At 39.4% G+C, this 27,734-nt stretch overlaps 1 protein-coding gene across 50 annotated transcripts in view; it reads left to right on the top strand.

The window, feature by feature from the left end:
* The window catches only part of LOC148848656 (acyl-CoA hydrolase 2-like), a 126,560-nt gene that overhangs the window by 18,839 nt on the left and 79,987 nt on the right, over nucleotides 1–27,734 (top strand). For 34 of the 50 annotated variants that reach the window (XR_016101192.1, XR_016101193.1, XR_016101190.1 and 31 more), the window contains one exon: nucleotides 15,927–16,014. Coding sequence is in view for 40 of the 50 variants with exons in the window: in XM_088951740.1 (XP_088807866.1) it covers nucleotides 15,927–16,014 (88 nt within the window). In the remaining 10 variants the exon portion in view is untranslated. Of the gene's footprint in view, nucleotides 1–5,003; nucleotides 5,143–15,926; nucleotides 16,015–27,734 lie in introns of all 50 variants that reach the window. The other 16 variants (XR_016101186.1, XR_016101189.1, XR_016101188.1 and 13 more) reach the window with 1 other exon arrangement.

The raw sequence follows: 27,734 nt of genomic DNA, 5'->3' as shown, positions 1-27,734 counted from the left end.
TGACTGGTAATGATGTTTTAGGAATTCATGATCTAAAATCTTTCCTCCATACAGAGTTTGGGATTAAAGATTTGGGGGAATTGAGATACTTCTTCGGCATAGAAGTTGCTCGATCCAAGGATGGGATTCTTATCTCCCAAAGGAAGTAAGTTCTTGACTTGCTCTCTGAAACTGGAAAGATGGGTTGCTAGACCAGTTGCTACTCCTATTGATATGAGTCATAAACTCTCTGCCTCAAATGGGACATTGTTAGAAGACAAAGGAATCTTCCAGAGACTTTTTGGGAAACTTCTATACCTATGCATGACTCGGCCAGATATTGCATATGCAGTCAGTTGCATTAGCCAATTCATGCATGCTCCCCGAGACACTCATATGGCAGCAGCAGAGCAGATCCTATGTTATTTGAAGGGTTCCCCAGGAAAGGGAATTCTGTTTGCCAAGCATGGTCATATGAAACTTGAAGCCTACACCGATGCTGACTGGGCCGGAAACATTGATGACAGAAAATCTACTTTTGGGTATTGCAGCTTGGTGGCTGGTAATGTTGTTTCTTGGAGAAGCAAGAAACAATCGGTTGTTGCTCGGTCTTCAGTTGAAGCAGAATACATGGCCATGACACATGGGGTTTCTGAACTATTATGGCTAAAATCATTGATGAAGGAACTTGGGGTTGAACATGACAAGCCAATGATGTTGTACTGTGATAATCAGGCTGCCATCAACATTGCTTACAATCCAGTGCAACATGATAGAACTAAGCATATTGAAGTTGATCGACACTTCATTAGAGAAAGGGTCTCTTTGGGTGAAGTATGTCTTCCTTTCATCTCATCTGAAGGACAGTTGATGGATTTTCTCACCAAAGGCATTCCCAAGGCAAAACTTCAGCATGATACACATCTATGCTCAGCTTGAGGGGGATTGTAGAGAAGATGGGCCGAATGGCCCATAAGCTGTTTATTCTTTCTTACTGTTTATGTTCTTTTTTGTAATGGGCCTTATTCCGGGCCCATTCTTTCTATGTTATGTTCTTTGTAATTTCTTGCCCAACTAAGGGCCTCCTTGTAATTATTCAAATTTATCTTAATAAAATAATGTTAGGGTGCTGAGAGGGAGTGATGTTCGAAACTCTCACTCTCAAAACCCTCATTGCCGAACTCTCAAGGTCTGTTTTCTTCAGTTTTCTTCATTTGGGAAGAAAGGAATGCTAGAATCTTTCAAGAAAAGGAAAGGAGCAATCGGGAATTAAAAGACTGTGTTGCATAGGGCAATGTTTTGGCTGAAGACTTTGGAAGTCTTTCATCAATTCTCTTTTAATGACCTTTGGAGAAATTGGTCAGCAGTAGCGAGGTGTTCACTTTTAAAGGACAAGTCAATTACAAGCTGGTCTCCATTTGAAGGCTCACTCAAGCTGGATTTTGATGGAAGTAGCATGGGTAATCCAGGATTATCTAGAAGGGAGAGATTCTGTTGCTCTACTCGGGTCCTTTAGGAGTTGGGGACTCTATCAGGGCAAAGCTCTTATTTTGGGGTGCAATTTGCAAACTAGCTGGGGGTACAACATCTAATAATTGAAGGGGATTCCAAAGTGGTGGTGGCAGGTTGAAAAATCCTAAAGATGCTAAATGGCACTATAAGAATGAAATGAAGAAATTCAGTTGGTTGACAAGGAATATGTTGGTCTCTTTACAGTGGGTGGGGAGATCAGCAAATGCTTTGTCCGATATGTTAGCCAAGTGTTCTAAGTGGCTGATCTGTCCTATATGACTGCATTCAAGCCTCTTGGCTGAAACAACATACCCCAAAAGCAGAAACTGATCTGTCATAAAATTACACTTTTTCAAATTTATATATAGCTGATTTTGTTTCAAGACTTGTAAGACTGTTCTCAGTCTCAAGTGTTCTAAGTGGCTTTCTTGATCTTTGTTGTGAACGAATATGTCATCAAAATAAATTACCATGAACTTCCCCATAAATGGCCTTAGAACTTGGCTCACAAACCTCATAAAGGTACTAGGAGCATTAGACAACCCAAATGGCATAACTAGCCATCCGTAAAGACCTTCTTTAGTCTTTGTTACAGAATAGGAAGTAAATACTAGGGAGATATGATGTTACAGAATAGGAAGTAAATACTAGGGAGATGTGATTTACCTTGATTGTAGGACTGATTTGTAGGAATTTAATTAGTCTTCTTTCTCAACATAGAATTTGTAACTTGTATATATACATACGAGATTGATGAATACATATAATAAATTCTTCTTCTTCCTCTGTTTACTCTTGTTTTTACATGGGATCAGAGCGTCTAGTCTCTGCCTGCCCTTTCATTTTTTTTACTCTCACCACCCATCCAGGAAGAAGCGCCACCCGCCGATCGGAGGTTCTACAAAGTCCGATAGTCAGCAGCCTTGCGCGCATGTCTCACGCGCCGCCTGAAGATTCTGCCACAGTCACACGCGCCAGCGCGTGGAGGCGCGTTTGTCGCAGGAAAATTTTTCGGTCATTGTCTTTTGGCTCCCCTCGTCCTGTATAACACATATTTGTGCTTTGTTAAGTGTATATCCATTCCGGTGTTTTCAACAGGTGTGCTCCGTTGATTTTCGGTGTTCAAAATATTTTGTTTATTTGAATTTTGAGATTATGTCTGACAAGAAATCAGTAATTATGTCGGATGTTGTTCCACTGATGTAAAAAATAACTGAGCATAAGCTTAATGGCTCTAATTATCTGGATTGGAGTAAAACTGTTCAACTATATTTGCTGAGTATTGCTATGGATAACCATTTGACTGATGACCCTCCTAATGATGAATCGAGAAAGTCTTGGTTGAGGGAGGATGCTCGTTTGTTCTTGCAGATACACAACTCCATTGAAAGTGAGGTGGTTGGTTTAGTCACTCACTATGGATTTGTTAAGGAATTAATGAACTGTCTAGAGTTCTTGTACTCCCAAAAGGGGAATATTTCCCGCATTTATGATGTGTGCAAAGCCTTTTATAGGGCGGACAAAGGCGATAGATCTCTTACAAGCTATTTCATGGATTTCAAGAAAACATATGAAGAACTTAATATGTTGCTTCCATTTAGTATTGATGTGACTGTTCAACAAGCTCATCGAGAAAAGATGGCTGTTATGAGTTTTTTAGCTGGCCTACCTTCTGAATTTGAGACTGCTAAATCTCAGATTCTTTCCAGTTCAGAGATCTCTTCTCTACAAGATGCTTTTAGTAGGGTCCTTCGTACAGAAAGTTCTCCACCTGTTCAGCCTAGTAGTGCCCTTGTTAGCCGCAATAATACATCTGAATCAGGGAGACAACAATACAGGAGTGGTAGTGGTAGAGGATCCAACAATTATGACAGGAATACTAATACTCGTGGACAGGAGTCAGGAGAGATAGTGTGTCATTACTGTTATAAGCCAAGACATATGAAGCGGGATTGCAAGAAGTTGCAGAATAAGAAAACTTAGTTTGCCCATATTGCATCCACCACGGATACTTCTGAGAAGTCTGTTATGATATTTGCAGATGAATATGCCAAATTTGCTTAGTACCAAGAATCATTGAAACCTCAATCTACTCCTGTTACTGCCATCGTCGAGTCAGGTAAACCCAATACATGTTTTGTTTCCACCTCTTCAAATGGGTCATTGATTCTGGAGCTACAGATCATATGACATGTAATTCAAGTATGTTTTCTACCTTTCAGTCACATAAATCTACCTCTCCTGTTACTTTAGTAGATGGGTCAACATTTTATGTTATTGGGTCTGGCACAATCAGTCCAATACCATCACTTCCTTTGTCATCTGTTCTTAGTTTACCTCAGTTATCATTTAATTTAATTTCTGTTAGCAAACTCACTCGTACCCTTAATTGTTGTGTCTCATTTTTTCCTAATTATTGTTTATTTCAGGATCTTACGACGAAGAAGATTATTGGTAAGGGACATGAGTCTGGAGGTCTCTACATCCTTGATACACAAGTTCCAAGATCCATAGCCTGTTCTGGAGTTGTAACCCCTTTTAAAGCACATTGTTGGTTGGGCTACCCCTCTCTCCATGTGTTAAAGCAAATTTGTCCTCAATTTCAGAGTTTGTCGTTATTAAATTGTGAATCTTGTCAGTTTGCTAAACACCATCGTCTTAGTTCGAGTCCTAGAGTCAATAAACGAGTTAGTGCTCCTTTTGAGTTAGTCCATTCAAATGTTTGGGGTCCGTGTCCAGTTGAGTCCAAAATTGGGTTTAAGTATTTTGTTACTTTTGTTGATGATTACTCTCGTATGACATGGTTATATTTAATGAAAAATCGTTCTGAGGTGTTTTCTCATTTTTCTGCTTTCTGTGCTGAAGTTAAAACTCAATTTAATGTTTCAATACAAATATTGAGAAGCGATAATGCCAAGGAGTACTTGTCAGAATCCTTTCAAACCTGCATGCTTCAGCATGGCATTCTTCGCCAAACTTCTTGTGTAAATACACCATCTCAAAATGGGGTTGCTGAACGGAAAAATAGACACCTTGAAACTGCAAGAGCTTTGTTATTTCAAATGAAGGTTCCTAAACCTTTTTGGGCTGATGCAGTTTCCGCAGCATGTTTTTTGATTAACCGCATGTCTTCGTCTGTCCTTCAAGGTAAGACTCCTTATCATGTTCTGTTTCCAAATAAAACGTTGTTTCTTATTGAGCCTAGGGTATTTTGGTGTACATGCTTTGTTCGGGATGTTCGTCCTCAGGTTACCAAACTAGATCCAAAATCTTTGAAGTGTGTTTTTCTTGGGTATTCTCGTGTTCAAAAAGGGTATAGATGTTATTGTCCTACTCTTCACAGATATCTTGTGTCAACTAATGTTAATTTTCTAGAAGATACACCTTTCTTTTCATCTACTCCTCATTCAAGTCAGGGGGAGGATGATGATTTGTTAATCTATACTGTCACTTCATCTGTTTCACATCCTATTGAATCTGCTCTTGCCAGGCCTAAGCCACCTACAGTACAGGTTTATTCTCGGCGGCCAACCCCTCCGGATCCATGTTTTGCACCAGCTCCTTCGTCGGCAGATCCAGTCTCAACTGATCTTGTTCCTTCGTCATCAAAACCAGTCTCTAATGATGATCTTCCTATTGCTCTTCGTTAAGGTAAGCGTAAGTGTACTTATCCAATATCTTCATTTGTGTCTTATAATCATTTGTTGTTCTCTTCTTGTTCTTTTATTGCATCTCTTGATTCTATCTTTGTTCCTAAGACTGTTAAAGAAGCCCTTTCTCACCCTGGATGGCGTAATGCTATGATTGAGGAGATGAATGCTTTAGAGGACAATGGTACTTGGACCTTGGTAAATTTACCTGCAAATAAGAAGGCTATTGGGTGTAAATGGGTGTTTACAGTTAAAGTCAATCCTGATGGGTCCATTGCCCGATTGAAAGCCCGTATTGTTGCTAAAGGATATGCTCAGACTAATGGAGTGGATTATTCTGATACCTTTTCTCCTGTTGCTAAACTTACTTCTGTCAGGTTGTTTATTTCTATGGTAGCTACTTATAATTGGCCCCTTCATCAGTTAGACATGAAGAATGTTTTTCTTCATGGGGATCTTCAGGAGGAAGTTTATATGGAGCAACCGCCTGGCTTTGTTGCTCAGGGGGAGTATGGGAAAGTTTGCTATTTTCATAAGTCTCTGTACGGGTTGAAGCAGAGTCCTCGTGCTTGGTTTGGAAAGTTTAGTTAGACAGTCGAGAATTTTGGTATGAAGAAAAGTAAGTCTGATCATTCTGTTTTCTTCAAGCACTCTGTTGCCGGCATCATTTTGTTAGTTGTGTATATGGATGATATTGTCATTACTGGGAGTGATACTATAAGGATTTCATCCCTTAAATCGTTTCTCCACACTCAGTTTCATACCAAAGATTTGGGAATGTTGAAATACTTCTTGGGTGTTGAGGTAACAAGAAGCAAGAAGGGGATATTCTTATCTCAAGGGAAATATGTACTTGACTTGTTGTCTGAGACAGGAAAGTTGGGAGTTAAGCCATGTAGCATTCCAATGGTTCCTAACTTGCAGCTCACAAAAGATGGTGAATTATTTGAAGATCCTGAGAGATATAGAAGATTGGTTGGAAAGTTGAATTATCTTACTGTAACTCGTCCAGATATTGCGTATTCAGTTAGTGTGGTGAGTCAGTACATGTCATCTCCAACAGTTAATCAGTGGACAATTGTAGAACAAATTTTGTGCTACTTAAAAGGAGCAACTAGGCGAGGAATTTTGTATGGCAATCATGGTCATAATAGAATTGAATGTTTTTCAGATGCTGATTGGGCAAGATCCAAGGAAAATTGAAGGTCTACTTCAGGCTATTGTGTATTTGTTGGAGGGAATCTAGTTTCATGGAAAAACAAGAAGCAGAATGTTGTCTCACGTTCGAGTGTAGAATCGGAATATAGAGCTATGGCCAAGTCTGTGTGTGAAATAATGTGGATATATCAGCTTCTGACTGAAGTAGGTCTTAAAACTTCAGTACCAGCCAAGTTATGGTGTGATAACCAAGCTGCTCTTCACATTGCATCTAATCCTGTTTTTCATGAACGAACTAAGCATATCGAGATTGATTGCCATTTCGTTCGTGAAAAGATTTAGCAAGGTTTGATTTTTACAGGTTATGTGAAAATAGGAGAACAACTGGGAGATATCTTCACGAAGGCTCTTAATGGGGTCTGGGTTGATTATCTTTGTAACAAGCTGGGCATGATTAATATCTATGCTCCAACTTGAGGGGGAGTGTTATAGATTAGGAAGTAAATACTAGGGAGATATGATGTTACAGAATAGGAAGTAAATACTAGGGAGATATGATTTACCTTGATTTACCTTGGTTGTAGGACTGATTTGTAGGAATTTAATTAGTCTTCTTTCCTAACATAGAATTTGTAACTTGTATATATACATACAAGATTGATGAATACATATAACAAGTTTTTCTTCTTCCTCTGTTTACTCTTGTTTTTACAGTCTTGAATGCAGTCTTCCACTCATCTCCCTCTTAGATACGAATTTGATGGCACCCACTCTTCAAATCTATCTTTGAAAAGACTTGTGAGCCAGCCAATGTGTCTAACATGTCATCAAGGCGATGTGGGAAACCTGTATTCAATTGTAATCTTGTTAATAGCATGACTATTAACACACATATGCCAGCTACCATCTTTCTTTGGCATGAGAAAAGCTTGTACAACACATGGGCTTAAGCTCTTATGGATCAGTCCCTTCTTCAACAACTCTGTTACTTGTCTTTGAAGCTCCTCATGCTCCTTAGGACTTATTCTAAAGTGGGGTAGGTTAGGCAATGTTGCTCCCGACATTAAATCTATATAATGTCGTACATTTCATGGGAGAGGAAGGCCATTGGGTAAGTCCTCATGCATCACATCAGCATACTCATGAAGTAGCTTCTCCACCATCTATAGAACAAGTGTTTCTTTGCTAATTTCTTCTGTAACCAATGCATAAACAACACCCAAATTCCCATCTTCTTGAACTGATTTGTTTGAGTTGAAGAGGGTAGTGGTTGGCTTAGTTTCCTCCTTTGGAAATGAATCGAGTTGCATTGTTTTAAGAGTGATCTTCTTATTGTCTTTCACAAAGTTGTATGTGTTCTTGTCTCCATAATGAGCGGTCTTACGGTCTTATGGCATGCATCCATTGGGACAGCATCACACCGTACCAATTCTTCAAATGTATTACCAATAGAGAAATTAATTAAGCATTTAGAAGAAACTTTTACTTCATTTCCTTTGTTGAACCACAAAATGCGATATGGTTAGGGGTGTTGAATAGTCTTGAGCGCAATTTATCCACCATCTGTTGAGGAACAAGATTCTCACTACTCCCCCTATCAATAATCAGGTTACACAACTTTCCACTAGTTGTACGTGTTCTAAAGATATTCTTTCTCAACCAATCCCCTTGTAGTGGTTCTTGAGGTGCAGCCATGGAGTGTCGTATCACTAGAGCTTCATCCTCAATGTCCCCTTCCAAATTTTCTTCCTCTAAAGCATTAGCAGCAGTAGTTTCATCCACTTGTCCATCCTCAACATTGCCTATATCATCTTGCTGTTCATTAATGATTTCATCAACTAGATGTGTTTGTCCTTCACTCCTTCTCTTAGGATATTCATTGGAACAATGCCCCAACTCCATACACTTGAGACTTCTAGCAGTAGGCTGCCCTTGATTACTCTTTGTTGCATTTGAGGCCCCTTAGGCTATAGGTCGTGTTTTGGGTGATCACACAGCCCCCACTAAACCCAATACTTCAACCTATTGATGAAGATGTACCTTGGACAGCACTTAGTTTCCACCCTAATCTTTGAATAAATTGAGCTTCAGCATTTAGAGCTTGCTGATATGCATCCTTTACCTTGTACAAGTAATGTAGACTGACTTGATTTTGCATTAGCAATCTCAAACCATTGATATATCTACAAACTTTTTGCTATTAAGTTTCTGTTATATTACTCTGAAAAGTTAATCTATTAAACTCTTTCGTGTACTCCTTTACACTCTTTTGTGTACTCCTTTATTAATTTTTCCACCAACCCAAGGCTGTCTCACACATTTTTGTAGTTATAAGCTTCACTTTTCTTTCTTCGTTCATTTCCTTCCAATTAAAATAATTTTCAATGTTGTCAAACCAAACTAATAACTCTTCAGGTTCCAACTCACCATCAAACTCGTTAATATGAAGTTGAACACCATGACCTTGATTGGATTGTAAACCTTGCACTATTCGGTCTTCTCATCGTTGGTTGTATTTCCTTTCATGCTGACCACTTTCAAGTTGCTCAATGTGTTTTGCACTTGATTCTTCACTAATAATGCCAGTGGGTTGTTCATCAACCCTAAGAGCTTGTTTTCTTCATCCTATCTCCAAATCACTTGCTATGTCACCATTCCTAGCAGCATTTTGAGCTACAAGGTGAGCAAGACACTCAATCTGTTCTTGCAGCCCCCTTATAGCCTTTTAGAAATCCTCTACAATGACATGTTTTGGTCTTTTACCACCCCTACCACGTCCACCCCTTGTAGTAGCCATAATAATATAACAAAACACAAGGGGATGTATTTTGAAGCAAACCCAAGGAAAGAACTTGCTTTGATGCCACTTGATGTGGAAAGAAAAACAAATTACATGCAGCATTTCACGTGTACAGCAATAAGCATAAGAAATACCAATCTGAAAACAACAAAACTAGTCAGATTTTTCGGGATTTCAGACCTGAACCTAAAGTAAAATCCTCCTGGAACAGTTCTGCTACAGTAACAATGGCATCAAGCTGGCCTCTCGCATGGACTCGTAGCGATAGAGGGATTGGAAAGTGCCAAGATGGGTTGACTCCTCAAAACCCAAGCTCTCAATACTTGAAAACCCTAGTTGGGGCTGAGCTACAACTCAAACAAGATATAAATGTAGAGATAAAGAGAGTTAGCAGAGGGCTATTTTTGTAATTTTATTCTTTGTTGTACTTTAGATTCTTTTGCACACTGTTATCAATATAGTAAGGACAGATTGGTCCTTTATCTTTTTAATATATATACCATTTTCCTGGGTGTTGACTAATACTTTTGGCATACCCACAAATCTACTGCTCTCTCTCTCTCTCTCTCTATTCTACAGGTTCAGATATGACTTTGACATGGTACCAAAGCAGGTCACGATCTGATCTGCTATGAAGAGACTTTTGTTCTTTGATTCTCCTGGCATTTAGAGATCTCCCTAACAGTATATGGGAAACCCTTTTATGCCCTTGAATATCCCTTCTTATGGCTGTTTTGATCAGCCCTTGACAGACCTGGAACTTGGCCAGGTTCACTTTTTTCTTTAGATCTTCACTTAGAGACATCAGATCAACTTGAAACTCCAGATCTGGTGCTGCCCAAAGGAGCTTTTGTGATCCCATTCAGTCAGGTTGGAATCAGATTAGTTTAAGAAGGATTTTGATCCCTCTCTTGGATCGATCTACCACTACAGTTTCCTTTTTTGGACATTCAAGTGAAAGGTACTTCTCTTTTTTTTTTTTTTTTTTTTTTTCTGATTCGAAAACTGACATCTTCTTTGAAAATCAGCACTGTTGTTTCATTGTTAACGGCTTTGGAAAGAAAGAATATCTTTCCTATCAAGTTTAATGGACCGAACTATCCTTTGTGGAAGTTTAACTTTTAGTTTCATGTTGAGGCAAAGGGACTTTGGGTGTATTTTGATGGAAGTACATCTAATACTAATGACTCAGAAATTAAGGCCCTAAACCAGTGGAAGATTGACAATGCAAAAATTGCATCATGGATCCTTAGATCTGGTAAGGTTGACATTGCCATCCCTTTGAGAGGGTATCGAACTGCATATGAGATGTATCAGTACCTTGAGAAGCTATATCAATAATCAAATCCTTCTAGACAATACCCAATAGAAGATGGCATATTTTCTTATTATCAATGGGAGAGGAAAGTTCAAGAATACTATGCTGGGTTCATTAATCTTTGGACTGAGTACAAGCTAGTGCACATGGGTGAAAATCCTTCAAATTGTTGTGTCAAGTTCATGAAAGATCATTTTGATAGAAGAAAAATTATGCATTTCTTAATGCATCTCAGACCTGAATTTGAAGTTGTTAGGTCTAATATGCTCACCTGGGAGATACTTCCAAATCTTGATACTATACTTGGGGAGATTTTGAGATAAGAAACCATGTTGGTTACACAAACTAAAACTAATGGTGGGAAGGGCCCTACTATAGATGTTTTTTTGGCAACAAAGCCTATGGGCATGAAGGATTTTTCTCGAATTCAGTGCTATGAATGCAAAGAATTTGGACATATTATTTCACATTGCAAGAAGAACACATGCACTTACTGCAAGCAACAAGGACATATCGTTAGCCCAACTTGATCTCCAAAAGGGGGTGGGTCTAATCAGAAGAAAGGGTCCTTTATTGATGACTACACCCGCTTTACTTGGATTTATTTTCTTCGAAAGAAATATGAAGTTTATTTTGTATTTAAACACTTTCATGCTTATGTTACTACCCAATGTGATGCCCAAATATGTGTGCTATGATTGGACTTGAGGGGAGAGTACTTTGATGGGGATTTTCAAACCTACTTAAAATATTGAATTTAATCCCCAAAATCCTGTCCAGGCATTCCACAACAAAATGGGGTATCAGAGAGAAAGAATGGGCATATCTTGAGTGTAGTCAAAACACTTCTACAAGATTCCCATGTGCCCTCTTGGTTTTGGGTGGAGGTGGCTATCATTGCTATGTATCTCATAAATCGTCTTCCTTCATCTGTCTTAAACAATTTTTTTCCTTTCCAATCTCTTTTCCACAAACCTCTAAATCTATCTATGCTCAAGGTCTTTGGATGTGCTTGTTTTGTTCACCTTCCACCTCATAAATGCACAAAGCTAACTACACAAGCAGGTTTGTGTGCCTTTATGGGGTACAGTTTTGAACATAAAGGATTCCTTTTCTATGATCCTTCGGTTCATCATATTCAAATTTCTTGTAATGTAATTTTCCTTGAGAGTGTGTCCTTTGAACATATTGTAAAATTTCCAGCTCCCTCTACTTCCTTGTTGCACAATTTTGATTCTACTGGTACTTAAAGCATACCAACATCACCTCCATAACTACTTCAGACCTACTTCAGGAGGCAACGGTCTACTTTAGGCTCAATGCCCCTCTCCTCTCCACCACCAGATGCTGATTCGGTCACTCCAACTGCCCCAATAAGTGCACTTGATCCTCCTCTTGAACCTATTGCACCCACCTTACGTCGTTCCTCAAGAATTTCTTGCCCATCTGACCGCTATGGTTTTTCACCAGACCATAGCTCATTTTCTGCTATTTACCATAAACATTACTAGATCTTACTAGCAGGCTGTAGTAGAACCACATTAGAAAGATGCCATGGATTCTGAGATCCGAGCCCTTCTTGAGAATGACACCTTGGATTTGGTCAAAGTTTCACTGAGATATATCTTATAGGAAGTCGATGGGGCTACCCTGTGAAACTGAAATCTGATGGGAGCCTAGACAGATACAAGGCTAGGATGGTTGCACAAGGCTATAAACAGGAATATGGGATAGACTATGGGGAAACCTTTGCTCCTGTAGTAAAAATGACTACTGTACAACTTTTGATGACTATATCTGCATCCAAAAAGTGGATGATTCATTAGATGGACGTAAAGAATGCATTCCTCAATGGGGAGTTGAATGAAATAGTCTATATGAAGCCCCTCCTGGATATTGTATAGATCCACTGCTTGTTTGTCGTTTGAAGAAGTCCCTCTATAGCTTGAAGCAAGCTCCTAGAGCTTGGTTTGAGAAATTCAGATCTGTTATCATTGATGCAGGTTTTATCTAGAGTTCTTCAGATTATTCTTTATTCATCTTAAGGTAGAAGTAGGGAGTAACAATCTTACTTTTTAAGTCGATGATATACTCATTACTGAGGATGATGTAGAAGGAATTGCTGAGCTGCAATGGTTACTTAGTGAATCCCTTAAGATGAAGGACTTGGCCCCCCTAACTTATTTTTGGGGCTTGAAGTAAGCCAAAACTTTCAGGGCTATTTTGTTAACCAACAAAAGTATGTCGTTGATCTTGTTAAATAGGCCAATCTCAGTGACTCCAAGATTGTGGATACTCCATTGGAATTGAATTTGAAACTCAATAAAGGTGATGTTTCTCCTCTTGAAGACCCTTCTCTTTATTGTCAACTAGTGGGTAGTTCAATCTATCTCACCATGACTCGGGCCACTTGGCTAGATATATCATATGCAGTTCAACTGGTGAGCCAATTTGTGTCTTCCCCAAGACGACCACATTGATTTGCAGTTCATCGGATTATTAGATATGTGTGGGGTACTTTATCACATGGGATATTCTTCTCTTCTTCATCCCCGTTAGCCTTACGGCTTATGTAGATGCTGATTGGGCTGGATGCCCTGACACTCGACGATCCACTACCAGCTGGTGTGTATTCTTAGGAAACTCTCTTATCTCATGGAAGTGCAAAAAACAACTCAAACTCACTGTATCAAAATCTTCCACTGAAGCTGAATACCAAGCAATGTCTTCCGTATGCAGCGAAATTATATGGCTTCGAGCTCTCCTACTTGACATACTTAATGAACCATCACTGTCTGTTCCTATCCATGTAGACAATGTCAGTGCAATCAAAATTGCCTCCAACCCCTCTTCCATGAGCGCACCAAACACATAGAAGTTGATTGCCACTTCATCCATGATCTCCTTCTTGAGGGTATCATTTCTCTTCCTCATGTCTCCTCCGGTCTCCAACTGGCAGACTTATTGACAAAAGCAATGACTAGGACCCGACATGTATTTCTCACGGACAAACTAATGCTTATTCCTAGGCATCAGTTTGAGGGGGAGTTTAGAGATAGTAAGAAGATCTAGTCACAGGGTTATTTTTATACTTCTTCTGTTGTACATTTATCTTTTCTCTACTCTTTCCTTTGTACACTAAGAGCAGATTTGTCCTTTTACTTTCTTTAATATAAATATTTCTTTTAGGGTGTCAACAGTCACTAGGTGACACACCCACTAAACTGTTGTGTTCTCTTTTTCCTCTCTTTGTCTTTTCGATTCGACTCTGACAGAACATGCAATATTTCCTTTTTATTTAATACATAGTGATGTATGGTCATTTCTAGTTACTTCTAGATTGGGATACAAGTATTTTGTGACTTTTATTGGTGATTGCACTCTGTTTACTTAGATTTACTTTCTCCGTAAGAAATCCGAAGTTTACCCTACATTCAAACTATTTCAGGCATATATTGCTACCCAGTTTAAGGGCAAGATATGTGCCCTAGGGTCAAGTTCATGGGATAGTACTTTCATGGGGATTTTCAAACCTACCTGAAACAACCTAGCATCCAATCCCAAAAATCTTGCCCTAATACACATTTTGAGTGTAATCAGAACCCTCTTGCAAGATTCTCATGTACCTTTTTGGTTTTGGGTGGAGGCGACCAACATTGTTGTGTATCTCATAAACCTTCTTCCATCATCTGTCCTAAACAATTCTTCTCCCTTTTAGTCTCTTTTTCATAGACCTCTAGATTTATCTATGCTCAGAGTATTTGGTTGTATTTGCTTTGTTCATCTTCCACCCCAAGAATGCACTAAGCTAACTATATAGGCAGCTTTCTGTTCGATAGTCCTAACCACAAGGGATTTCTTTGTTATGTGTAGCTCGCAATGCTCACTGCATTTGGGTTTCTCGTAATGTTATCTTCCTTGAGAATGTATCTTTCTTTGAACAAATTGTCAAATTTCCTACTCCCTTTTATCTTTGTTGCACAACTTTGACTCTATAGATCCTCTAAGTGCATTGACATCACCCTTGTAGCAACTAGCAACTTCAGACTTACTTCAGAAAGCAATGGTCTACATCAGCTCCTATGCCCCTTCTCCACCATCAGCTACTGATCCAATCGCTCCATCTATTCTTGTAAGTTCATCTAACCCTCCACTTGAACTCATTGCACCCACTTTGTGCCGTTCTTCTAGAATTTCTTGTCCTCCTTATCTCTATGGTTATTCACCAGACCATAGCTCCTTTTCTGCTATTTTATCCACCATAGATATTCTCAAATCTTATCAACAGGCTGTAGCAATTCCACATTGGAAAGATGCCATGGACTTTGAGATCCAAGCCCTTCTTGAAATGACACTTGGGACCTGGTTAAAGCTCCTCCTGAAGGGTAGCCGTTGGGTTTACTCAATGAAGTTGTAGTCAGATGGGATTCTAGATAGGTACAAGGCTGGACCTATTGCTCAAGGCTAGGAGTACGGGATAGATTATGAGGAAACTTTTGCTCCTGTGGCAAAGATGACTGCTATTTGAGTTGATGAGGAAGTGGAAGGAAATTGCCGATTCTGCTCCTCTTAAGGTGGCCTATAGACTTCATTGGTCCCCGCCTTTAAGAGGCTTCATCAAGTTGAATTTTGATGGTAGCAATGAAGGCAACCCAGGTCCATTTGGTATTGGAGGTGCATTTAGAACTGAGGAAGGAAAAAATGTTGCTCTATTCTCCAGTTCAATAGGAGTGGATGATGCTTTAAGAGCTGAAATACTTGATGCCATGGAAGGAATACAGAAAGCAAAGGACTTGAATATTCACAAGCTTTCAATTGAGGATGATTCAAAGTTGGTGATTAGATGGTTGCAAAAAGATGAGGATGAGTGATGGCGGGAATATATTCACGAGAGGAGAATATTAGAAGGTTGCTTCAAGGGATGGGGGTCACTTTGCATTGGGTGAAAAGAGATGCTAATTCTTTTGCTGATTCTCTGGCAAAACAAGGGGTGGGAAGAAATCAATTATTTTTTTCTTGTTTGTAACTTGTTCATCTTTCGGGAGAGATAAGAGAGTTTATCTCTCCATTCTCTGCTATGTACCATTCTATCTCGTTTAATGAATTTAATGAACACTATTTCTGTTATTGATAAAAAAAACCTAGATCATTCATAACTCATAGCAACTCAACAAGTTTCATATGTTTGGATTTCTCATTGTACTTGTTTTGGCTTATGAATTTATTATTTATGATTTTTTATACTGTGTTCCTGGATTTACACCACACGTCAGAACTTGTTTAATGTAAAGTGCTTCAAATTTTCATGGTTAGGCAAATCTTCATCTAATAATTGATTGCAGTACTGACAGAGAAGAATGTATTCCATTCAATTGGTGCCAACTCTAGTGGTCTGGGATATCTGGTCTGAGCTTGTTGACATGAATAAAGACATAAATTATGTCATATAATGTCATATTAGCTTGCATTTCAATGCTTTGATTTTTGAAAGGGGTCTATGATATTGCAGGCACTGGCTGCAGCATCCAAGACTGTTGATTGCCTAAAATTTGTGCATAGTTTGCATTGCTATTTTCTTCTTGTTGGGGATGTAGGAAGTAAGTAGTTTATCTATTCCCTAATATATTACTGTTGCAGTGTATTGCCTTTTCTCTTATAATTGTGATACGCACATTGTGACATTTATCTTCTAGTTTATGGCTACTGTAAGAAGTAAGAAAAAGTTATTCCAATTTGTATCAGCAAAAGTTGCATTGGTCTGCTTTTGCTCATGACAAAAGAAAGGTTTTATTTATGCTCCTTCCTCTTGACTTCAGAGTAGAAATGTCTCATATTATTATGAATCTCCATTAATATTAAATCAAGCAATTCGAGTGTAGTTACTGAAAAAAACAACAAATTTATTAACACACACCAACCTGAATGATGAAGAGGAAGAAACCTGATATATATATATATATATATATATATATATATATATATATATATATTCTTAATAACTGTAATTTATATTAACTTAGAAAATAGAATGGCCTATAACAAGTTCTGCCTAACGTCCTCTTAAAACTTAGCTTATAAGTGGCTATATAAAACCAAGTCACAGTTATTCAATTTATGCAACTCTGACAGTAGTTCCCTTCTAGTTACCCCTTACATATCTAGTAATCTAGTCACTGATCTTAGGGCCCATTTGGGAGGGCTGAAGTTTTATGTGATCTGCTTTGGAGAAGCCACTAAAAGAAGCTTCGGCAGAAAGCCTATGCCCTATTTCTGTCTGAAAGATAGCTATTTTGGGGTTTCTGTGGGTTTAACCAAACATAGTTTATGGACTGTCCAGGTTGGGCCCTTACCCCTTTATATTATCCTGACAATAGTTCCCTCCTAGTTACCCCTTACCTATCTATTAATCTAGTCATTGATCTTAGGGCCCTTTTGGGAGGGCTGAAGCTTTAACTGAGCTGCTTTGGAGAAGCCAAAAAAAAAGCTTCGGCAGAAAGCCTATGCCTTACTTCTGTCTGAAAGACAGCTATTTTGGGGTTTCTGTGATTTCACCAAACATAGCTTATAGACTGTCCTGGTTGGGCTCACCTTGTAAAGCTAGAAGTCGCTGCCTGAAAGCCCTCATGACAGTTAGTTCCTGTTTAGGAGAGTTTTCATGCTGTGGCTTTTAGTCCTGCGAGGTGGGGCCCATCCAGAAAGCCTAGAAACAGTATTTGGTAAAAAAAATCCGGAGAGCTCAAATACAGCTGTATTGAGCCCAATGAGAATGCCTAGAAACAGGATCTTATTGTCCACTTAAATGCATCTCTCAGCACCATAGTCAGATGTATCTCTCTTTCTCTATGCCTACAAATCCAAGGGCCAATTTTGTTATTATTAAACCAATTCACCATTACTGAAGAAACCCCATATCTTCTTCAGTTGAGTTATAGAGTGTCAGGATTTTTTTTTTATAACTTGTTAATTTTTAATTGTATTTTATTTTTTGGTTATACTTTATTATAGAATGCTCGAAACTTGCCTTATTATCAGCAAAGAACGAAGAGAAAGGAAGGAGGAAGAAGTGAGAAAATAAGAGAAGAAAAGAATGAGAGTAAAAATGGTGGGCTAGCAGTGCCCACCAATCTATTTATAGGGAAAAACCAACAACTAATAAAATATAGGGTACAATGACAAAAATCTCTTTTGGCCTAATTAATAAGAACTGTCAACAATTAACCTCCCCTAAGTTGGGATAGATGTCAATTGTGCCTAACTTGTCACACAAGTCACTATATCACAGTGATGAAGGCCCTTTTTGAAGATATCTACAAGTTGCTCTTACAAGGGGTGGGTACACACTTCGCCACTTACAAGCTTCTCCTTGATGAAGTGTTTGTCCACTTCAATGTGTTTTGTTCTATCATGTAGGACAAGATTAGGTGCAATATTGATAGTAGCCTTATTGTCACAATTAAGTGACATGGGACTATTAACTACAAATCCCAACTCTTCCAATAAGTTCTTTATCCACAAAATTTTGGCCACCCCATAGGACATAGCTTGTACTTTGCTTGTACACTGAACCTAGTCACCACACTTTGTTTCTTATTTCTCCATGTGACTAGGTTTCTCCTACAAAGGTGCAATCCACTGGTGGATTTATTGTCATGTACTGACCCTGCTCAATCAATATCTATATACACCTCCACCTTCAAATGTCCATGATTCTGGAACAACAAACTTGCCCCTAAGAACTTCCTGAGATACCTAAGAATCCTCTTGGCAATCCATGTGAGTGATCTAGCAATTTCCATGCATGAATTGACTAAGGAGTAAGGACACCTACAACAAAATCAATGTCAGGTCTGGTCATTGATAGAAATTAAAGTCTTCCCACAAGCCTCTGAAATTTCTTGACATCTTTTATGGTCTCTCCATGACAATCACTCAACTTGTGATTTGGATCAATTGGAGAATCAATTGGCTTTTCTCCCATCTTACCTATGTCCTACAATGGATCTAGAATGTATTTCCTTTAAGAAATGCAGATACCTCAAGGGACTTAGATCTTTTACTTCAAACTAAGTGACTAAGAACTCCTTTAGCTTCTGAATTTCACTTTTCCAATCTTTAGTGACTACTATGTCATCAACATACACTATCAAAGTTGCAATTTTATGTTTTCCCCCTTTAAAAACAGATTATAGTTAGATTGGCATTGTTAAAACCAATCTGCTATACAGTTTGATTGAACCTGCTGAACTGAGACCTTGGTGACTGTTTTAGGCCATACAGGGACTTCCTTAGCTTGCACACTTTCTGCTCATTGCCTTTGGCACAGAAACCAGGAGGCTGAACCATATACACCTCTTCTTCTAAATTGCCATTTAAGAAGGCATTCTTGATATCCAATTGGTGAAGATGCCAATCAAAATTAGTTGCTAATGAGAGGAGGATCCTAGCAGAGTTCATCTTAGCTACCGGGGAAAATGTCCTTACATAATCCATTCCATACACCTTTGTAAATCCCTTTGCCACTAATTTGAACTTTATACCTCTCCCTTCTGCAATTAGCCTTGTGTTTCACTGTAAATACCCACTTGCATCCTACTGGTTCTTTTCCTTTTGGAAGATCCACCAACTCCCATGTACCATTTTATATAAAGCACTAATGTCTTCCTTCATTGCATCTATTCATTCAGGTACAAACAAAGCCTCTACCACATTCTTAGGGATAGGTATATTGTTAATGAAAGAAAGACACAGAAAGAATGTGAGATGTTCTCATAGGAAACAAATTAGGAAATAAGATGCTTAGTAGTATAGGACTTGACACTCATTTTCTTTGCAATAGGGATGTCCAAGTCATCAACAACAGAATTATCTATATCAATGGGGTCAAACATCTCAATGGGAATAAGGGTATTTGGTTGAGAAGGATCTGCCCTTGGAGAATTCAATGATGTTGGTGGTACGGCCTTAAGTTGCTCTACGGTTCTTGAACTTGGTTGGCCCTAGTGACAATGAGGGAAAATATGGAAGGGAGGGGGATTTGGAAGAGGAGGAAGCTAAACCTAAACATGTTTCTCTTAACCCTACTCTCCCCCTGAGGAGAAATAGGAAAAAAAATCCACTCTTAAAGAAAGAGACATCCATAGAAACATAGTACTTCTTGGAAATAGGATCAAAACATTGGTACCCATTTTGAGAAGAAGGGTAGTTTAGGAAAACACATGGAATAGCATGAGGGTCGAGTTTACCACAATTAAGAGACAAGTTGGGAACAAAGCAATGGCAACCAAACACACGTAGAGGGATGGAAAACAATGGGACTTTGGGAAACAAGAGTTGATGTGGGGCCTTGTATTTCCAACAACCAAGATGGCATACAGTTAATGAGTTTAGTAGCAGAGAAAACAACATCCATCCAAAAATATTTAGGGACATACATATGTAGTAACAATCCAAGGGCAACTAAGGAGATGGTTTCTTTACGCAACACAATTCTGTTGGGGTGTTTTGGCACAAGAACTATGGTGAAGGGATCCATACGAAGCAACAAATTCAGTGAGATCACTATGGAAATACTCTTTTGCATTGTTGGACTAGAAGATTTGTATTTTAATTTTAAACTATGTAAATATCATCATACATCGGAAATCTTTCACAAATTTTGGTACTTTGTCCCTAGACCATTTTGGATACACCCGTACATATTTGTAGTGATCATTGATAATAAGTGTGATAAAGTACTTATGATCTATCTCAGAAGGTAAAGTAAGAGGGCCCCAAAGTCTTAGGGGGTGGAGCATGATAAGTGGGATCAGGAAAACAACATGGTGATGTCATGGCTGTTACTTCCTATGTCGCCTCCAGTTAGGAAAACCTTCATGTGGGCTGAAATAGCTGTTGAGATTTGGGAGCAAGCAAAATCTACCTATTCAGAGCAACACCATTATGACAAAATACACCAGTTGCAAGCTGCCTCCTGCCTATTATTCAGATTTGACCTCAATTTGGAAAGAACTAGATCACTATCAGAGCATTGACTGGAAGTGTGATGCTGGTGCTAAGGCCTACAAGTCTCTGGTTTCCCAACAATGGGTTTTTGCCCTTTCTTGGGGCTGAACTTGTATATGAGTCCCTCTGAGTTCAGATATTAGGAAGTAAAGATCTTCCTTCAATATAAAAAGTGTGCGCTCTAGTTCAATCCGAAGAGAGCGGGCAAAGTGTGATGAATAGCTCCGAGGGGGAACAGATTACCTTAGTGGCTAAAGGGAGTATGGGAAGGGTGACTTCCAGAAGAGAGTGGATGATAAAGTTAAGTTATGGTGTACTCATTGCTAGAAGGCCAAACATACTCGAGATATTTGTTGGGGCCTCCATGGAAAGCCAAAGTGGGCCCAGGAGTTGAGTAAGAAATTAGATCAGAATAAGAAGCTGGGACAGATGAGTCAGAAAAAGTTTAATACAACAAACTTGGCCTCTCAGGAGTCTCAGTCATCTACTGCTATTCACCAGGACCGCCCATCTATTGCCGATCCTTGGGAAGATATCATTAATTCTTCCCATAACCACTTGGATCTATATGGGAGAGCAATCCTCCAGATGGATTTTGTTTCTCCTGCCTCGAGTTCTTTTGCATATACTTCAGGTAATGGTAATCTTACCACAACCTTCCATGTGTCTTCTTAGTCATTTGATTCCCTTTGGATAATTGACTCTAGAGCCTCAAACCATAAGACGGTTAAGTCAAATTGTTTCCAATCCTATCAACTTTTATCTGATAGGGACAAAGTGAGATTAGCTGATGGTTCTTTTTCCACCATAGCTGGTCAAAGAACCATGACCCTTCCTTTTTGGACTTTTCTAATGTATTACATGTTTCGAAATTACCTATAAATTTGTTTTCTATCAGTAGCATTACAATTCTTTAAACTGTTTAGTGATATTTTTCCTTTCTTCTCGTGCTCTACGGGATTTGGACTCGGGGAAGATGATTGGTAGAGGTCGTATGGTGGATGGTCTCTACATGCTGGAGAACAAAGCTAGTCTTGCGGTCATTGAGTCTATGAGTCAGTCTAGTATGAGTCAAGTTTACTTATGGCATAGTCGTTTGGGTCATTTATCGTTTGAGTCATTAAAGGTCTTACTTCCAGATTTATTTAAATCAGTGTTAGTGTCTGAGTTCAAATGTCAAACTTGCTAGTTGAGCAAACATTGTAGAAATCATTTTTCTTCAAGAAATAACAAATTCGATTTTCCTTTCCATAATGTTTATTTTGATGTTTGGGGCCCTGTTACTTTAACATCTGAACTTGGCTATAAATCTTTCATTACTTTTATTGACGACTACTCCAGATATACATGGGTGTACCCCATGTGGTCGAGGGATGAAGTACCAAAGATTGTGAAAGATTTCCAACACATGATATTCACCCAATTTCAGACAGAGATCCAAATTTTCCAATCTGACAATGCCAAAGAATACTTCCATAGTGATCTCACAGAGTTCTTTGCTTCGTGTCATAGCTCTTGTGCCAAAACTCCTCAACAAAATGGTGTTGTAGAAAGAAAAAACTGCCATTTACTTGAAGTGTCTCGTGGGTTACTCTCCATATGTGGTACCTATCCCATCAATCGTATGCCATCTCGGGTGTTAGGGTACAAGGCCCCTCATTAGCTCCTATTCCCCAAAGCTCCATTTTTTTCTATTCCCATTCGTGTGTTTGGTTATTGTTGTTTTGTTCAAAACTTGTCTCCTACCCGTGGTAAACTTGACCCTTGTGCTCTTCCTTGTGTATTCTTGGGCTGTCATTCTCAAAAGGGTTACCGTTGTTTTGATCCCGTCTCTCGGAAATACTATGTTTCTATGGATGTGTCTTTCTTTGAGGGTAATCCCTTCTTCCCAGTTTCTCCTCAAGGGCAGAATAGGGTGGAGGAGAAACAATTTCAAGTACTACCTCCCTTACCTAACCCTCCTCTGTTCCATGTCTTTATTCGATGCCACAAGGGCTAGCCGAGTTCAAAAGCTATGGAGCAACTTGAAACTATACCACCAACATCATCAGATTCGCCAGGGATAGATCACATTCCACCAGGTACTATTATTCCCGTTGACATTCCTGATCCTATTGTTATTGATTCTTCTTCTCCCAATGACCTTGATATCCCTATTGCACAAAGGAAGGGAGTTAGGTCCTATACCACCAGACATCCTATCTCCCACTTTATCTCATATGAGAACATCTCATCCTCCTTTCGTGTTTTTCTCTCTTCCATTGACAGTATCCCTATCCTCAAAAATATGGCAGAAGCTCTTTCAATACCTGAATGGATAGATGAAAGAAGAGATGGATGCTTTACATAAAAATGGTGCATGGGAATAAGTGGATCTCCTTGTGGGAAAGGAACCGGTAGTGTGCAAGTGGGTTTTTACAGTAAAGCACAGGGCTGATGGTACAATAGAAAGGTACAAAGCTCAGTTGGTGGCGAAAGGGTTTACTCAGGTGTATGGAGTAGACTATGTAGAGACATTTGCTACGGTTGCTAAAATGAATTCTATTAGAGTTCTTTTTTCTCTTGTTGCTAACCTTGATTGGGATCTCCACTAATTAGATATTAAAAATGCCTTCTTGAATGGTGATCTTGAAGAAGAAGTGTACATGGTGCAACCTCCTGGTTTCTATGCCCAAGACCAAGAAAAAAAGGTGTGCAGTTTAAAGAAGTCCCTGTATGGACTAAAACATTAGTTGAAAAACAATCCTCTTGATGCATGGAACTGTTTGAGATTAGATGCAAACCAGAAAATAAACAAACAAGAGATGATTAAGAGGAAGAAGAGAGAGAGAGAGTTGGCGGCAATGAGAGTTAGAGAGTGAGAGGTTTGAACTAAACCTCCCTCTAACACTCTAAACATTTTATTAAGTTAATCTTTAAAATATTGCAGAGAGGCCCTTGAGTGGGCAAGAAATTACAAAAAACAGAACATTACATAGTATGGGCTCAAAATAAGGCCCAGAATAACATAACATGAAATGACAGTCTATGGGCCATTTGGCCCATCTCTTCTACACTCCCCCTCAAGCTGAGCATAGATGTTAATCATGCCCAGCTTGCCAATGTCATGTTGAAGCCTTGCCTTGGAAATGCCCTTAGTGAGGAAATCTGCCAATTGTCCTTTAGAAGTAATGAATGGAAGACACACTTCACCGGAGGAGACTCTTTCTCGAATAAAGTGTCTATCAACCTCAATATGTTTGGTTCTATCATGTTGTACCAGGTTGTGAGCAATGTTGATGCCAGTCTGATTATCACAGTACAACATCATGGGTTTGTCTTGATCAATCCCAAGTTCTTCCATTAAGGACCTTATACACAACAATTCCAAGACTCCATGTGCCATGGTTCTATAATCTGCTTCTACGGAGGATCGGGCCACAACTGACTGTTTCTTACTCCTCCAAGAGACAACATTACCAGCCACCAGACTGCAATACCCTGAAATAGATCTTCTATCATCAATATTTCCTGCCCAATCAGCATCAGTATAGGCTTCAAGTTTCAGATGACCATGCTTGGTAAATAGAATTCCTTTTCCTGGAGAGCCTTTCAGATAGCACAAAATCTGTTCTGTTGCTGCCATATGAGTATCTCTAGGAGCATGCATGAACTGGCTAATACAACTGACAACATACGCAATATCTGGCCTAGTCATGCACAGGTACAGAAGCTTCCCAAGAAGTCTCTGAAAGACCCCTTTGTCTTCCAACAAAGTTCCATCCGAAGCTGAAAGTTTGTGAGTCATATCAATGGGAGTTGAAGCTGGTCTTGCACCCATTTTCCCAGTTTCAGACAACAAATCAAGGACATATTTCCTCTGGGAAATAAGAATCCCATCCTTGGATCTAGCAACTTTTATGCCAAGGAAGTATCTCAACTCCCCCAGATCCTTAATCTCAAATTCTGTACGGAGGAAAGACTTAAGGGCCAGAATGCCTGAGGCATCATCACCAGTCACTATAATGTCATCAACATACACAATGAGATACACTGCTACAGATCCACTTTTCTTTACAAAAAGAGTATGATCTGACTATGTCTGAACATAGCCGAATTTAACAAGTGCAGCTCTAAATCTCTCAAACCAGGTTCTAGGAGATTGTTTGAGGCCATAAAGTGATTTCTTCAATTTACATACCTTTCCTTGCATATATTTTCCATACATTCCTAGAGGGAGACACATGTAGACCTCCTTATGTAAGTCACCATTACGAAATGCATTCTTTACATCTAACTGATAAAGAGGCCAATCAAAGTGAGCTGCTAGAGATAAAAGAACCCTCACGGATGTCATCTTGGCAACAGGGGCAAAAGTCTCTAGGTAGTCAATCCCATATGTCTGTGTGTAGCCTTTTGCAACAAGTCTGGCCTTGTACCTCTCAATAGTCCCATCAGCCCTGTATTTAATGGTAAAAACCCACTTGCACCCAACTGGATCCTTCCCTTCAGGCAAATCCACCACCTCCCAAGTACCATTTTTGTGTAGAGCATCCATTTCAGACTTCATGGCATCTCTCCCTTCTGGAATCCCAAGAGCTTCTGATACAAACCTAGGAATGGGGTTAGAAGCAACTGAAGGGAGTTAGGCAAAGTATGAAGGAGAAAGTAGGTCATAAGAAAGGTGTTTGGAAATGTAATGTGCAGTGCACTTCTGCTTTCCTTTCCTAACAGCAATGGGGACATCAAGATCTGGGAAGGATGATTCCAAGGGGGTTGAATGTATGTGCCTCATCTGTTGTAAGTGAAATTACTTGCTCATTCCTGGATTGCTGCCTTTGATACACTTTGGGATTATGGGTAGGTTGAGGAGGTAAAGAAATAGGGGCACTAGGACAAGAGGAATGAAGTGGTTGATCCTCCTTTGATTCATTTGGTGAGGATACAGGCTTGTCAAGAGACTCAACTGGGACAGGAAGAGGAAGAGCAAAAACTTGTGACAGACTCTCCCCCTGTTGACAATGTCCTTCCTGAGAGGAACCATAAAAAGGAGAAAGTTCATCGAAGGTAACATCCATAGAGACATGTCGGGTGCCAGTCTTTGGATCAAAACAATAATAACCCTTTTGTGTGGGGGAGTAACCAAGGAAGATGCATTTGTGGGCTTTTGGTTCAAACTTATGTCTCTGCACACTTGGAATGTGAACATAACAGGTACAACCAAACACACGAAGAGGAATTGGGAAGAGATCCTTGTCTGGATGAAGAAGACTGAAGGGGGATTTAAACCCTAAAACCCTGGATGGCATATGGTTTATGAGATAGGTAGCAGTAAGTACAACATCACCCCAAAATCTTGTGGGAACATGTGAGGCAAACAAAAGGCTCCTTGCAACTTCAACAATATGTCTATTTTTCCTCTCAGTAACTCCATTTTGTTCAGGTGTTCTAACACAGGAGCTTTGGTGAATAACCCCCATGTCAGAGAGATACAAGGATAAAATCTTCTCAAAATACTCTTTTGCATTGTCAGATCTGAAAACCTTAATTCTGGTATCAAATTGAGTTAAAACAAGCTCATGAAATTGCCTCACAAGTCTTGGGACTTCATCCCGGGATTTCATTAAGTATATCCAAGTGAATCTAGAAAAATCATCAATAAACATGATAAAATATCTGTAGTTCCCCCATAGAGGATAAGTGGTAAGGCCCCCACACATCAGAGTGCACAATATGAAAAGGAAAAGAAGATCTTTTATTGCTCACAGGGTAATTGTTTCTACAATGCTTTGACAACTGACATGACTCACAATTGAGACTGGACACACTGACTCCCTTAAACAGTTTGGGAAGTAAATGACTTAAAGCAGAAAAAGGTAAATGACCCAACCAACAATGACTCAACATAATTTGACTGACAAACTCTGAAGAAGTAGAACCAAAAGCAACATTCTTGAGATGATCAAAGCATTGGCCAGGGGTGTCGAGCAAGTATATTCCATTCGCTTCATGGCCACTCCCAATCACCTTCCGAAACTTCAGGTCCTGAAACACACAGTGAGAAGGGAAAAATGTTACACAACAATTCAATGACTTGGTCAAGCTACTTACAGATAATAAGTTGGTATTTAATTTAGGTACATGAAAAGTGGAAGATAAGAGTAAGGAGTCTGTAGGCTTGACAGTTCCCTTGCCAGAAATAGGGGCAAGAGAACCATCAGCTAAGGTGATTTTGTCACGACCAGGAAACAAATCATATGAAACAAACAAAGTGGAAAGGTTGGTCATGTGATCAGAAGCACCTGATTCTATGATTGAAGGGGTCTTGGGATTACCTGAGATGGATGCATGGTTAGCAGAAGCCCTTATACCTCAGTGAGAAAATGCGGTGGTGGCAGGACTTCCAGAAGGGTCGGATGATGAAGTTACACCTTCAAGCTGGTTGATCATCTTTTCAAACTTCTCATATTCAGCTTTCATGGCTGCCAACTGTGCATTGGCAGACTCAACCTCTGTATCTATACTTGTGGCTACATGTGCACTTCCTGTATTTCTACTATCATTCTTCTTTTGGAATCGGATAGGAACAAGATTGGGATGCAATTTCTAGCACTTGTCCTTGGTGTGTTTCGGCTTCTTGCAATATTCACACACCACCTCCTTTCCTATGCCACTGGGAGCTCCTGTAACGCCTTTGGTTTAATTCCCATATTTGCAAAATGATCATTGATACCGACTCCTTGAACCTGCACTTGCCTCCTACTCTCTCCACTGCTGACCAAAGCATATGTTTGAGACAATAAAGCATCTTCCTTGGACAAAATGTTTTGCTTTGTGATGTCATATTCAGAATTCAGCCCTGTCAAGAGCTCAAAGACCCTGTTCCTTTCAACTAATTTCCTGCATGTTTCAGCATCATTAGGAGTATCCCATGTCACAACCTCTATCAAATCAATCTCTTGCCATAGAGATTTTCAGGGGTGAGAAGTATGCTACAAGTAACTTCTCCCCCTGCCTTAGATTCTTCACATTTCTCTCAGTTTGTAGGCTCTGGGGGCATTCAATTTCTGGGAGTAAGTTTCTGCAACACTATCCCAGATTTCCTTAGTCCAGTTCATCCAAAGATAATGCTGACTAATTTGTGGCTGCATTGAATTTACAAGCCACCCAATCACTTTGTAGTTTTCTTGCATCCATCTCTCATAAGATGGATCATCCTCTGGAGGGGCTTTCTTGCTCCCGGAAATAAAGCCCCATTTTCCTCTGCTACAAATATGGATTTTCACTGATTGTGACCAAGCCAAGTAGTTGGTCCCATCAAGTTTAACTGTAGTTG

The sequence above is a fragment of the Nelumbo lutea genome, chromosome 6 (genome assembly GCF_056320005.1).
Source record: "Nelumbo lutea isolate HS-2025 chromosome 6, American lotus-T2T, whole genome shotgun sequence".
NCBI classification, from domain to species: Eukaryota; Viridiplantae; Streptophyta; class Magnoliopsida; order Proteales; family Nelumbonaceae; genus Nelumbo; species Nelumbo lutea.
This window is presented reverse-complemented; position numbering and strand designations above follow the sequence as displayed.